This window comes from Arachis hypogaea, chromosome 4 (genome assembly GCF_003086295.3).
Source record: "Arachis hypogaea cultivar Tifrunner chromosome 4, arahy.Tifrunner.gnm2.J5K5, whole genome shotgun sequence".
NCBI lineage: Eukaryota > Viridiplantae > Streptophyta > Magnoliopsida > Fabales > Fabaceae > Arachis > Arachis hypogaea.
In genome coordinates this window covers 30,019,399-30,031,090 of record NC_092039.1, presented here as the reverse complement: position 1 = coordinate 30,031,090, position 11,692 = coordinate 30,019,399, and the positions used below count along the sequence as shown (strand labels likewise).

General features: G+C 34.7%; 1 protein-coding gene and 1 long non-coding RNA gene across 2 annotated transcripts; both read left to right on the top strand.

Annotated features, from left to right (window-relative positions):
• Nucleotides 1-2,290: 2,290 nt before the first annotated feature.
• On the top strand, nt 2,291-4,473 carry LOC112796596 (uncharacterized). The gene is made up of 2 exons (XR_003199290.3): nt 2,291-4,128; nt 4,246-4,473. It is a non-coding gene; the product is annotated as an uncharacterized lncRNA (long non-coding RNA).
• A 1,610-nt stretch (nt 4,474-6,083) lies between these two features.
• Nucleotides 6,084-6,893, top strand: LOC112794779 (uncharacterized). The gene is made up of 3 exons (XM_072234378.1): nt 6,084-6,110; nt 6,157-6,368; nt 6,477-6,893. The coding sequence occupies exons 1-3, from the start codon at nt 6,084-6,086 to the stop codon at nt 6,799-6,801; spliced, it is 564 nt and encodes a 187-aa protein (XP_072090479.1). The 3' UTR covers nt 6,802-6,893.
• Nucleotides 6,894-11,692: the final 4,799 nt, after the last annotated feature.

Genomic DNA, 11,692 nt, shown 5'->3' with positions numbered 1-11,692 from the left:
GACAAAATTAACCATGAAAAATTAAAAATAAAGTTATACCCATGTAAGATAAATTTTATTCGACAAAATAATCAATTATTAAATTTTTATTCATAATTCCATAAATACCCCTATCTTTTTTTCTTCCTTTCTCATCTTCCTTTCATAACCACCACCATCACCTCCACCGTAAAATCCACCATCTCACTAGATATACTCTTCTGTTCCCACAATCACACAAGAATCGTATTTTCATAAATTCTCACCCAAGATACCGTTTTTCTTGTCAATCCGAATTTTCACCAACCAAATCAGCTCATCCATGATATTTGATTCAAATCGATTCTTCCTCACCCAATTGTTCAGGACCTTACGGAGATCTAACCAATAACAATAGAACATCAGAAAACGGAGCGTCGCCGAAATGGTGGTCCGGGAGGAGGATCTATCTCCGGTGCTAGCGTCATGGTGATGGATGATCCGCCGCCACAAGATAAAGGTTCGATGGTGAGCCTTGCTGCCGAAGTTAGCATCGAGGAGCTGCTGGATCTCCTACTTGGCCTTGTCCTCGCCGATCTTGATGGCGACATGGTGGAGCAGCGTGACGTTGAGCTGCAAAGGAGGAGGAGGGGCGTGTGGATCAAGACGACACGCGTCTCGCGCTCAATGGAGAGGAGGGGACAGCGAAACACAGTGCATGAGGTAAGGGTGACGACAAAGACGAGTAGAAGGACGAACGTGAGAGTGGTCGAACAGTGCGTTTTATGGGAAGGCGTTCTTCATGGTCACTAAATTTGGGAATGGAGGGTCGACAGCGGCAAAAGTTTTAGGGTAGGGTGGTTCTGTTTCTCCATGTTTGTTTTCGGAAATCCTAGAAGGCATAGGTAAAGGAGGAAAAGATAGACAATGGGGTGTGATTTTTTGGAGATAAATGATGTGACCTGCATAGGGTAGTGTTTGGTTTGAATCTGGGTGGGGGTTGTCAAAAAGTAATTTTTGTCATTGTTGATACACAGGACTGAGGAATAATAGAATAAAATCCTAAAAGAACAAATTAAAGGTTAAGTTGTGAAATGGCATAGAAGAGGATGAAAAATGTATTGGAGTTGCAGAAGCTGAATAATTTTTTTTTTTTAGGAGAAGTGAGAGTAAAGGAGTAGATATGGTGGAAGGGTAAATTTTGGTGGTGGTTTTAGAAGGAAGATGAGAAAGGAAGAAGAAAGAATAGGGTATTTATGAAATTATGAATAAAAATTTAATAATTAGTCATTTTTATCGAACGAAATTTATCTTACATGGATATAATTTTAATTTTAATTTTTCATGGTTAGTTTTGTCGGCGTTTAAATCTTTTATGATCAGAAATGGTTATTTACTCTAGATATTTTATGGAATAGACTCGCTCGCTCTTATTATTTATATTTTTTTCGTTTTTTTTTTCAATATTAGGGATATACACAAATTAATTATAAAAATTAACTATTAGAATATACTATATATTAAAATATATACATAAATAGTTAAAAATACATAAATACATAATAATTAATTTTAATAGTTGTTTTCAGCGTGTATATAACGGTCCTCCTCTCCCCCCTCGGTTTGTCATCATCCTTTCTTCGAAATTGTGGACAGCTTGCGATGGGAACCAATACTTTCTTTCAAACCACAAGCCAATGATTCTGAAGCCCCACACAAAAATTATGTAGAAGAAACCGTGTCTGTCTCTTGCTCACGGATACGTCAACCAGACCACAAGAAGTCAACAACCACTATAAAACCGTGAATTTCGCTAATTTGAATTTTAGCGTTCCAGTATGATTATATTAAAGTGGCTCTGATAGTTATAATATTCTAAAAAATATTATTAAAAATTAAAGTAACACTTTTTATTATTTAATAATACTTTTTTATTTTAAAAAATATTATGAAAATATAATGTGTAACTTTAATTTTTAAACAACACTTGTTTAATAACCATATATAGTACTAAAGCATCTTTATATTAGAATCCACCAATTTGTTTACGTGATATAACTACAGGTATATGGTTATAATTCCGCATGTCCTTATCCTACTATTATTACAAAAATAATATTATATAACTAACAAAATTTATTATTTTTTATCAATATTTATTTAATATTTTATCTTAAATATTAAATTTTAAACCATAAATATTTATCCTAATTTTTAACAGTATAAAAATAAAATATTAACAAAAAATATTATTTAATATTGATAAAAAAAATATTGCCCAACGTTTTTCTTACTATAGTTATTTAGCTCACTTTAGGTCAGATAAGGGTTTTTTTTTTTTATACTTAAGACACTTACTTAACGTCATAGCAATGGCGATGAGGAAGAAACAAAAGAAATCACTAAAACAAATCGAAAAAGTCAGCCTATCAAATCACATAAACAACAACTAAAACACAATTATTAGAGCCATCATCACAATAAACTAGGTCAGACAAGATTCCTTGCATCTTTCTTTCTAGGTTATTCCAACTAGCGTTCTCTCCAACAATGTTTACATGTGAAGATTGGAGTACAGGAGTTACATCATATAATTGTAGTCCCAGCAAAGAATCCCAAATTACATGCATAAATAAATCCTCCTACAATCATCACAAGCATATCTTTGAAGCAAACACAAAGGATATTGAAAACGTCAAGGATGATACAACTCAAAATTTAGCAAATCTCATCCATAAAAAATAAAATAAGGCAAGTGTATCATTACTCTTGATGCGTTCGCATTATTAATTAGTTGTTTTTTTACCTTGTCATTATTTTCTTAGATTTAATTACAGTTTGGTGTTTGCTACGGTACGATAATAAATTCATACGTATCGATATATTTAATATATGGACAAATAATAATTAGCCACGTGGAATTTATTTTTCACATCAGCATTTAATTTTTTCTTTTTTAAATATATAGTATATAACCACTTTTACTAAAACACCCTTTTAATTAAATAAAAATAAAAAATATTTATTTATTTAATTTTATAAAAAGACTTAAATATCCTTCCTTTATTTGATTAGACAAAAATACTCTTTTAAATTAATCAAATTTTAAAATTTAATTAATTCTAATTTTATAAATTTAAATAATTAAAACAACAAAATAAAAATATATTAAAAAAATAAAAAATAAAAATTGTTCTTCATCTGGTTAAACATATTAAAAAAACAAAGAACCAAAAATATTCTTCAATCTGTCTAATTCTTCTAGGTTAAACATATTAAAAAATCAATCCTTGTTCATCTTCTCCTTCCCCTAATCAATCTGTCCTCCTCTAAAACAAAGCAAAATATATCAATAAAACTAAAAATTAATGGTTCTTCATCTTCTCCAATTTTTCTAATATCATTCGTGCCCCGCCTTTCTGAAGCAAATCAAGAAAAGTTCCAAACCAAAATGCAAAACTCTAGCCCCAAGTCGTCCCCTGTCTCAGCGCTTTCGCTTCTTCGTCTTCCCTTTGTCCGGAACCCAGGTAGCTCGGCAGGTCGTTCCCATCCTCGCTGGCTTTTTTGTCCGTGGCTTGGAGCAGCTTGCCATCGAGTCACCGCTTGCCGTCGTCTCTGGTCTCGCCGTCGTGTTGCCGGTTGCCGGTCGCTTCCGTTTGGGTGCAGCGAAAGCTCTTGGTCAAATCAAACCTCTTGGAGTTGAAGTCAGTAATTTATGTCATAGTTCATGAATTTTTTCCCTTTGTAAAGAATGAAATTCAATTGATTGATTTGCACATAGTTTCATTTGTACAAAACTAAAAGAAATTTTTTTATCTCATTTCTTATTTAACACTATTGAATTTTCTATTGCATTCCATATTGCATATGAAATTTTATTCTAGTTTCTTTTGAAATTTACGGGTCTATGCTTGTTCATGGGCGAGAATCTCCGGCTTCAAACTTCAGATTTTTTATCCCTTTTGCTTGCTCTGTTGCACATTCATATCCGGGCGAGTCTAGAACAAAAACAAGGGCTAGGTAGGTAAAGGTTACAGTGTTACAGCCATAGAGAATTTTTGCATTAGAGCTAACAACTTATGAATATTATGGCTATCTGATGAACTTTCTGCCATTGTCTCACAAGATCTCAAACAGGATGATGTTTTATGTTTGAGTACACCCTGGAGGGTAAGCACATTTGCTTTTATTAGATCTCAATTATCATCTCCTTTGCAATTATATATAAACAGATCTCATAGAGTAATAGATCCAGGAAGTCTGCTTATTTTTTGTTTGCTTGAACAGGGCTGGAAGGATACCATAGTCAAGCAAAATCAGTCTCATGAGAACCAATCAGATATGAGAAGAAGAAGAAGAAGGCTATTGCTATTTCTTAAGGCCTTTAGGCATATCTATCTAGAGTGGAAGCATGTTATGACATTTTCTTTTTTTTCTATCTTTTAGGTGATTATTCTTTACGTGAGAACTAGTTCAGGAACACAATTATCTAATATATTATTCTTTATTATTAAAGTTTAAGGGGCAAAACATCTTTTAGTTAATAATATCTGTTACATAGTGCTAAAACTATGTGGTTCAATGATTGTGAACTAGTAGCATATATGTGTTTTAAATTGGGAGGAATCCAATGATTGTATTTATTTCTTCATTTTACTACCTAGTCGGTCCCTTTTTTTAATAGTATGTTGTGGTTGTTCTTGGATTGATCATGTCAATGAACGGTGGGTGATCATTCTTCAATGAGATGTATGGAGAGCCATTAGAAACCCTTTTAAAGTTGTAACGGTGGGTGATCATTTTTGGAAGGTGCATATTGTATATTTCTAATGTCAAAGTTGCATTCATATCCCTTGAACTTTGTCACTTTTCAAAGGGGATTGGGTTGTTTTTCATTTTCAGTGGTTATCAGAATAATTTAGTAGACAGATAGAGAGATATGGAGAGCCAGAAGGAGGATGAATGCCATGGTAGATAATGCATATTTTTTGTTGCTTGTTTTTGGATAGAAACAAGCCACCATTTTTTCCCTCCCACTTGTAATTGATTTTTGATTTTTTTTAACCCATTATCTCTGTTCCTATCTTAGAATATAAATTCATTTGTTATCCAACACTAGAGTTAATGTTAGGGAGTCAACGGTTGATATGCTAACAAAATTGATGACTATATAGAAAGCAAAATGGTGTCATTGTTGTGAGTCAGATTAATATAGTAATTTCACTTGCAAGTAATTGCAATAAGATCATAATTTTTCTGTTCAACGGTTGATATGCTAACAAAATGAAGCTTGTAATCTATCATTCACTGTCTTACTTGTATATATAAAGAATTAAATTCAACACTGCTTCGAGGTACATGCTCTTGATATACTTTGAAATGTGCATGTTGCACCACTCAATTATTTTTTTTCTTCTTTCATGTATATACTTTGTTCATTTTCAGAGGATGCAATCATGATTACAACTTAACAATTGCTTGTAACATTCCTTGATTTGATTCCTTGTACATTAATATCCACAATGAAATTTATAAATTGCATAAGTGAAGTCTATGTAAGCTTTATCAATGAGTAGAAACGTTGTAACAAGGCCATTGATGCTAAAAATTCAGTGTTTTATATGAAAATAATAGTAACAAAACATAGCTGAAGAATAAAAAAATGCTAATGCCATAACTTTCCAACACCAGAATTCTTCGTAAGAGATCTAACTATTCTTACAGTTAATATTTGACCACAAAACTTCTTTCACTTTCTTTCAACAAATGACAAGAAATTCAATGGAAAAATGAATTGTTCTAGTTAATTCCAAGACGACAAATTGAATTTTTCTTTATGAGGCCAAGATCCACCTGCATCAAACATGAAGCATATACGGTTTTGTGACAATATCACTTGTAAAACTTATCAAGAAAAAAGTTGTTGCACGGGACCATATATTTGGTATAACTTAACAATACCTTGGGACCAAAGAGATCTCTGATGTTATCGATCCTACATAGTATCATCGTTGGCCTGTTTCTAGAGACAAAAGAACTTGTCAAAATCAATTTTGAATGAAGTTCAATAGTTAGTTAATATGTTGTACTAAAATTCTTAGTGTTTTATTAGATTCAAACAGAAAATGAGTACCGAAACAGAAAAATTCATTGTAACTTTAACAAATGGTAGCATATAAAGCCTTGGCTCAATAAAAGGCTTCTCGGAACCACCCAAATTCTTCAAGCTATGTATCAATCAACAACCCTTGCATCATTAACCAAACAACACTTTCTTCTTCATCACCTTCAATCCAAAACTCAGTTTCCAATGTCTACAAATTGGTCCTCTCCACCTTGAAGCAGCTCTTGTTCACTGTCACATGGTGCAGAAGCCACTCCAACCAAGGACTCACCATAAGCTTCGATAATCATCTATTCATACACATACAAAATTGTTGTATTTACCTATTTTATGTGTTTTTTTTTTTCATTTAGTAATTATATTTGTATTTGTGTAACATAGGTAATAATGAGGTTCATGACCCTTCATCAGCACCACCAACGTTTAGGCTTAACACAAATTCAAGGTTCTTTAGGAAGAAGAAAGGAAGCAAATTGATTGAGTTATGTGATGAATCATCATCAAAGATTGAAGTGTTTTGGGACCTGTCAAATGCAAGATATGAATCTGGGCCTGAACCAGTTGAAGGCTTCTATTTGGTAATCGTTGTTGACTCAGAAGTAGGCCTAGTCCTCGGCGGCGATGCAGCGGAGAAATTCACCTCAAAGAAGCTCATATTAGCACCAATAAATAAATCAAAATTAAGAATATTTGGACATGGGAAAGATCATTCAAGGTAGGACTTACTGCATTCTTTTGCATGGCATAAACAATTCAACCCGGCACCGCAGGTGTCATTAGGCTTTTGGCACCCCTTACAAATATCTGGTACATGAGTGTTGAAAGATATCCTTGCTTCAAACTTCAATTCTCCATGATCTTCACCATGTGAAGAACTTTTATGTGCCCAGGTATAATGGGAGCAGTTCAAATTTCGAGGATGAAAACCCAGACCCACTTTTTTAAGGTCTTTAATAACTAAGCATGAATAAGGACTTTTCTCATGCTCTTCAGCACCTCCACATTTATATATGTGTGTGCAGTTTTTCAAGAGTGGCAAAAGGGGGTATTTTGTGGCAAAAAGGAGGAAAAAGCACGGACGACTAGACGAGGATGGTAGTGTCTGAGAGCGACGGACGGCGGCAGTCCTTGCGGCGGTGGTGGAGAAGCTAGGGTTTCTGTTTCAACTTCCTTTTTTGATTTGGGGAGGAGCTGTTAAGATAGGGGTATTCAAAGGGTATTTTTGTCTAATCAAATAAAAGAAGAATGTTTAAGTCTTTTTATAAAATTAAATAAATAAATATTTTTTATTTTTATTTAATTAAAAGGGTGTTTTAGTAAAAGTGATGATATATTATATATTTAAAAAAAATTAAATGCTGACGTGGAAAATAAATTCCACATGTCTTATTGTTATTTGTCCATATTTTAAACGTATCGGTACGTATGAATTTATCATCGTACCGTAACAAACACCTTACAGTCTTATCTTCCAATCTTGTCACTTTCAAGTATCTTGTGCTACTAAAATGTTTTTGTAATACATGCGTATCATGTTGTATTTTGCTATGCTTTTTTATATAAAAATTAATTCATAATACTTAAATATATGGAGTGTTTTGGTGCTAAAATTGGATATTACTTTGATCCTTTTATTCGATTAATTTTGTAAAAAATAATAAAAAAATAAAAAATACAATAAACAAGCTCAAAAGAAGTAAAAAAGAATTTTTGATACACTTTGAAGCTTTGGACACGTTTTGAGATTTGGGCCACGCTTTTGAAAGCGTGACCTATAAAGCAAGCACACGTGCATACGTAGTCAAAGAAGAAAGCATGCAATAAGTACCAAGGCATTATTAACGTTACTAAATGAAGCATCTGAAGCATGCATGCATAGTGGCGTTAGTAATTGTTACTAGCGTGAATTAAATGAAGCATGATATAAAGCATGGCATTAAATAAAGCATGAATGCAATAAGGCGTTAATTCAATGAGGCTACGGAAGCATATGATGAAGCAAGCAAAGCACTAATAATGCATGTGCGCCAATCAATGAAGCTTTAAGTAGCATGCATGTGTTACTAAACGCCAAATGAAACCAAATGAAGCAGGCGCCATTCAATGGTAACAATTGAAGCATGCATTGACGTTAAGGGAATGTTGCTAAGACGCCCAGCATGCATGCACAAGGGAATGTTGCTCCCAGGGACGTTCATAATGCCGTCTCAAGATCCAAGGACGTCACTCAGCATGCACAAGAAGCTTCAGGCCCCCAAGACGTCGTCGAAGGCGTCTTCAACCCAGGGACGCCCTTCACGTGCTGGACTCCTCATGCCCCCTCTCCAAGACGTCTTCGAAGGCGTTTCCAATACCTCACACGTCCCTCACTCCATCATGTTCAAGGAAGGCTTGTGAGCACAGCGCTCCTAATGGCGCCTCTCACTCAGAGACGTTGCTCACTTAAGAATTGGTTGTGCTCTTTTCCAGGGACGTCTTTCACTTGTTCAAAAACATTGCTCACATCAAGGCCCACATCCAAGGCAATTCCTAATGCCTGAGACGTGACCCACTTAATGAAGCTCACATCCATCACAACAATCAACAAGGCTCATAAAAATTGAAGTAAGGATCGTGTTAGTTAGTTTTTAAATTTGCATTTACTTATAATTTAAATTTCATTTTGTATTTGTAATAGCTTATAAATAGGTGATTTCACACACACACTACTTCGGAGGGGAGTTTACGAACCCTCTCTTCTCACTCTCTTTCTGTTTACGTCTTTCACTCTCTTCACGTCTTCCACCTTCTTTCTTATACATTTTGTAATTTTTTTTTTAGTTATGAATTTTTAATTCTCTTCAATTTGAAAAAAAAAGCTCTGTTACATTTTAATGAATTAATTTGATTTCTTTATCTTAAATTTTTTTTATTGTTTCTCTAGAAAAAATCTTCGTGTTTCATTTCAAGGATTCAACTATCTTAAAAAAAAAAATTAAATCCAACTTGAATTCTATGTGAGCTTGAAAAAGGATCATGGAATTAATGGTTGAAGTTCTTTCTCTCAATGGTTATGAATTAGGGTTTGAAATTGATACATGACATATAATTAACCCATAAATTGATTCGTGAAATTATGTGACTCTAAATCAGAGACCAATCTTCATCTCTTTTCATGAGCAATTAGATCAAGAGATTGGCAACTGGTCAAGTTAAGAGAAATCAAATCATCAAGAGATTGGAATTTGATTACTTATGATTTGCCAAGAGATCAATGATTGCATGATTGAAGAGGAGATGAAAATTATTAATCTTGAGAATGCAACATCTCTTGATCCCAATGTTCTTTCCATTCTTAATTCTTGTTATTTACTTTCTAGTTATTTACTTTCTTACACTTTACATTTTTGTACTTTAATTTTCTTACAATTTAAAATTTCAGTACCTTACTTTTATGTTCTTTACCTTTTAGTCACTTTATTGCTTTCTTTTAATTTCACGTCATTTAAATTTCTTGTTTGATCATCACCAAATTATGACAGTCTAACTAGATTAATCAATTAACTATTATTTGTGTAATCCGTTAATTCTCGTGGGATTGACACTCACTCACCGTAAATTTATTATTTGGTACGACTCATTGCACTTGCCGGTAGTTATGCGGAGAATTGTAAATTCCGTATCATTTTGCTAAAAATTTTCAAAGAATTATGATCAAAAGAGAGGTAAACCTAGTAACAATTAAAGGTTGATCAAAACGTAGCATGAAGAATGAAAAGCCAAGGACATGAGGGTGAAGCCATGCAAGCCATGCACCAATTCAAGAAGTAAGGCATGCCACACCCTGGAGGAGAAGAGAAAAGAATGCCACGCCTTAACATTATTAAGCCCGGCGTGCCACACCTAGGCAGGGGCGTGCCATGCCCCCACAAAGAGGAGTTAGGGCGTGTCACATGCATGCCAAGACATGCCATGCCCTGGAGAAGAAAGAGTTGGCGTGTCACAAACTCAAGGGCATGCCATGCCCCAACATAAGCAACAAGGGCGTGCCACGAGGGGGAGTGAGTATGTCATGTTTCACCAAAATTAAGTCACGCCCTCCTTATTGCTGAAAGAAATAATTTGAATTCACATTGGCACTTGCTGTTGGAGTTCTTGGATGGATAACAACTGGATTGTTGCTATATGATCGATTTAGTTATGCAAGATGATGCGCGAAAACTTGTCTCTCAACAAATTTCCCTTCAGCAAGTATACCGAATTATCATCAAGTAAAAACTCACAATAGAGTGAGGTCGAATCCCACAGGGATTGATTGGTCAAGCAACTTTAGCTGGAAGAGTATGCTAGTTGAGCTAAACAGAATGTAGTTTGAGAATTGCAGAAAATTAAATGGCAAGAAAGTAAATAGCAGAAAATAAAGTGCAGAATCTTAAATGGGAATTTGGAGAAATGAGCATGGAAATAAATGACAGAAAGTAAAGAGAATGGGTAAGATCAGAAATGGGAAATTCATTGGGCTCAGGAGATGTTGTATTCTCTGGATCAAATTCATTTTCATCTCTTCCTCAATCAAAGCATCTATTGATCTCCTTGGCAATCTTAGGTGATTGGATTCCAATTCCTTGGCAACTCAATCTCTCTAAGCTTGAACAATTGCCCAATTCCTTGATTTAATTGCTCATGGGAAGAGATGAAGTGTGGTCACTGATTATACCACATATATTTCCAAATTAAAGTGTTAGGAGGATTACATGTCACTATATCCGCCCAGACCCCAATTTGGTCCAACATGAGAAAGCATTTCTAGCATGATCTACTCATCCCTTTTCCAAGGCTCAGAGGAGATCCAATTATAGAGAGTTTCTTTTCCAAGACAACAAACCAATTGAATTAAGATCGAAAGCTTTCTAGTAAATCAAAAGAGAAGAAAGAAGAAGAAGAATGAAAACTATAATTGATCCATCAAATTACAATAGAGCTCCCTAACCCAATGAAAGGGGTTTAGTTGTTCATAGCTCTAGAAATGGAAAATGGCAGAAAATAATACATGCTTAGCTAAAAATGTAGAAAAGTAAATATACAGAGGGTAGTTCTCCAAAGTGCCAAGCTTTCCTATAGTTCAAAACTACTCCTATATATACTACTCTTCTTGATCTTCTAGTGAGTTCTCCAAGTCCTGGATGTGGGCCTTAGATCTTGAGTTGAAGCAGTTACAATCTTTAGTGGGCTCAACTTGCAGAAAAGTGTGAGTTAGGCATGGGCGTTAGTGATGTTAACGTTAAGTGAGATTGTGGGTTCGAGAACGTTAGTGGCAATCACCTTTTTCACTAACGTTCCAACCCCATATAGCCCACGTTAACTCCAACGTTAGTTGTACTAACGTGACGACTAACGTTGCCTTATGAACCTTCGCAAGCGTTATTGGGACTCACCTTTTACCACCGCAACCCGCTTTGCCTGGGTTGTTCTTGGCGGCCCCCATTGGTGTTTACTTTGATCCAGTTATCAGGGAGACGTTGCCATCTCACATTGATTATCCTCGATCCACCTACTGCAATGCCACTAATATGCTTCTTAAAGGTTTCCTACACGTTAAGAGCATAGTTTTGGATAATATTATGCGCAATG

Excerpts from the sequence above, each read along its gene's own strand:
- LOC112794779 (XM_072234378.1), top strand. The coding sequence starts at position 6,084 with ATGAGTACCGAAACAGAAAAATTCATT. Across the intron at positions 6,111-6,156 it reads CCGAAACAGAAAAATTCATT|GCTTCTCGGAACCACCCAAA; the intron begins GTAACTTTAACA and ends GCTCAATAAAAG. Across the intron at positions 6,369-6,476 it reads CTCACCATAAGCTTCGATAA|TCATGACCCTTCATCAGCAC; the intron begins TCATCTATTCAT and ends TAATAATGAGGT.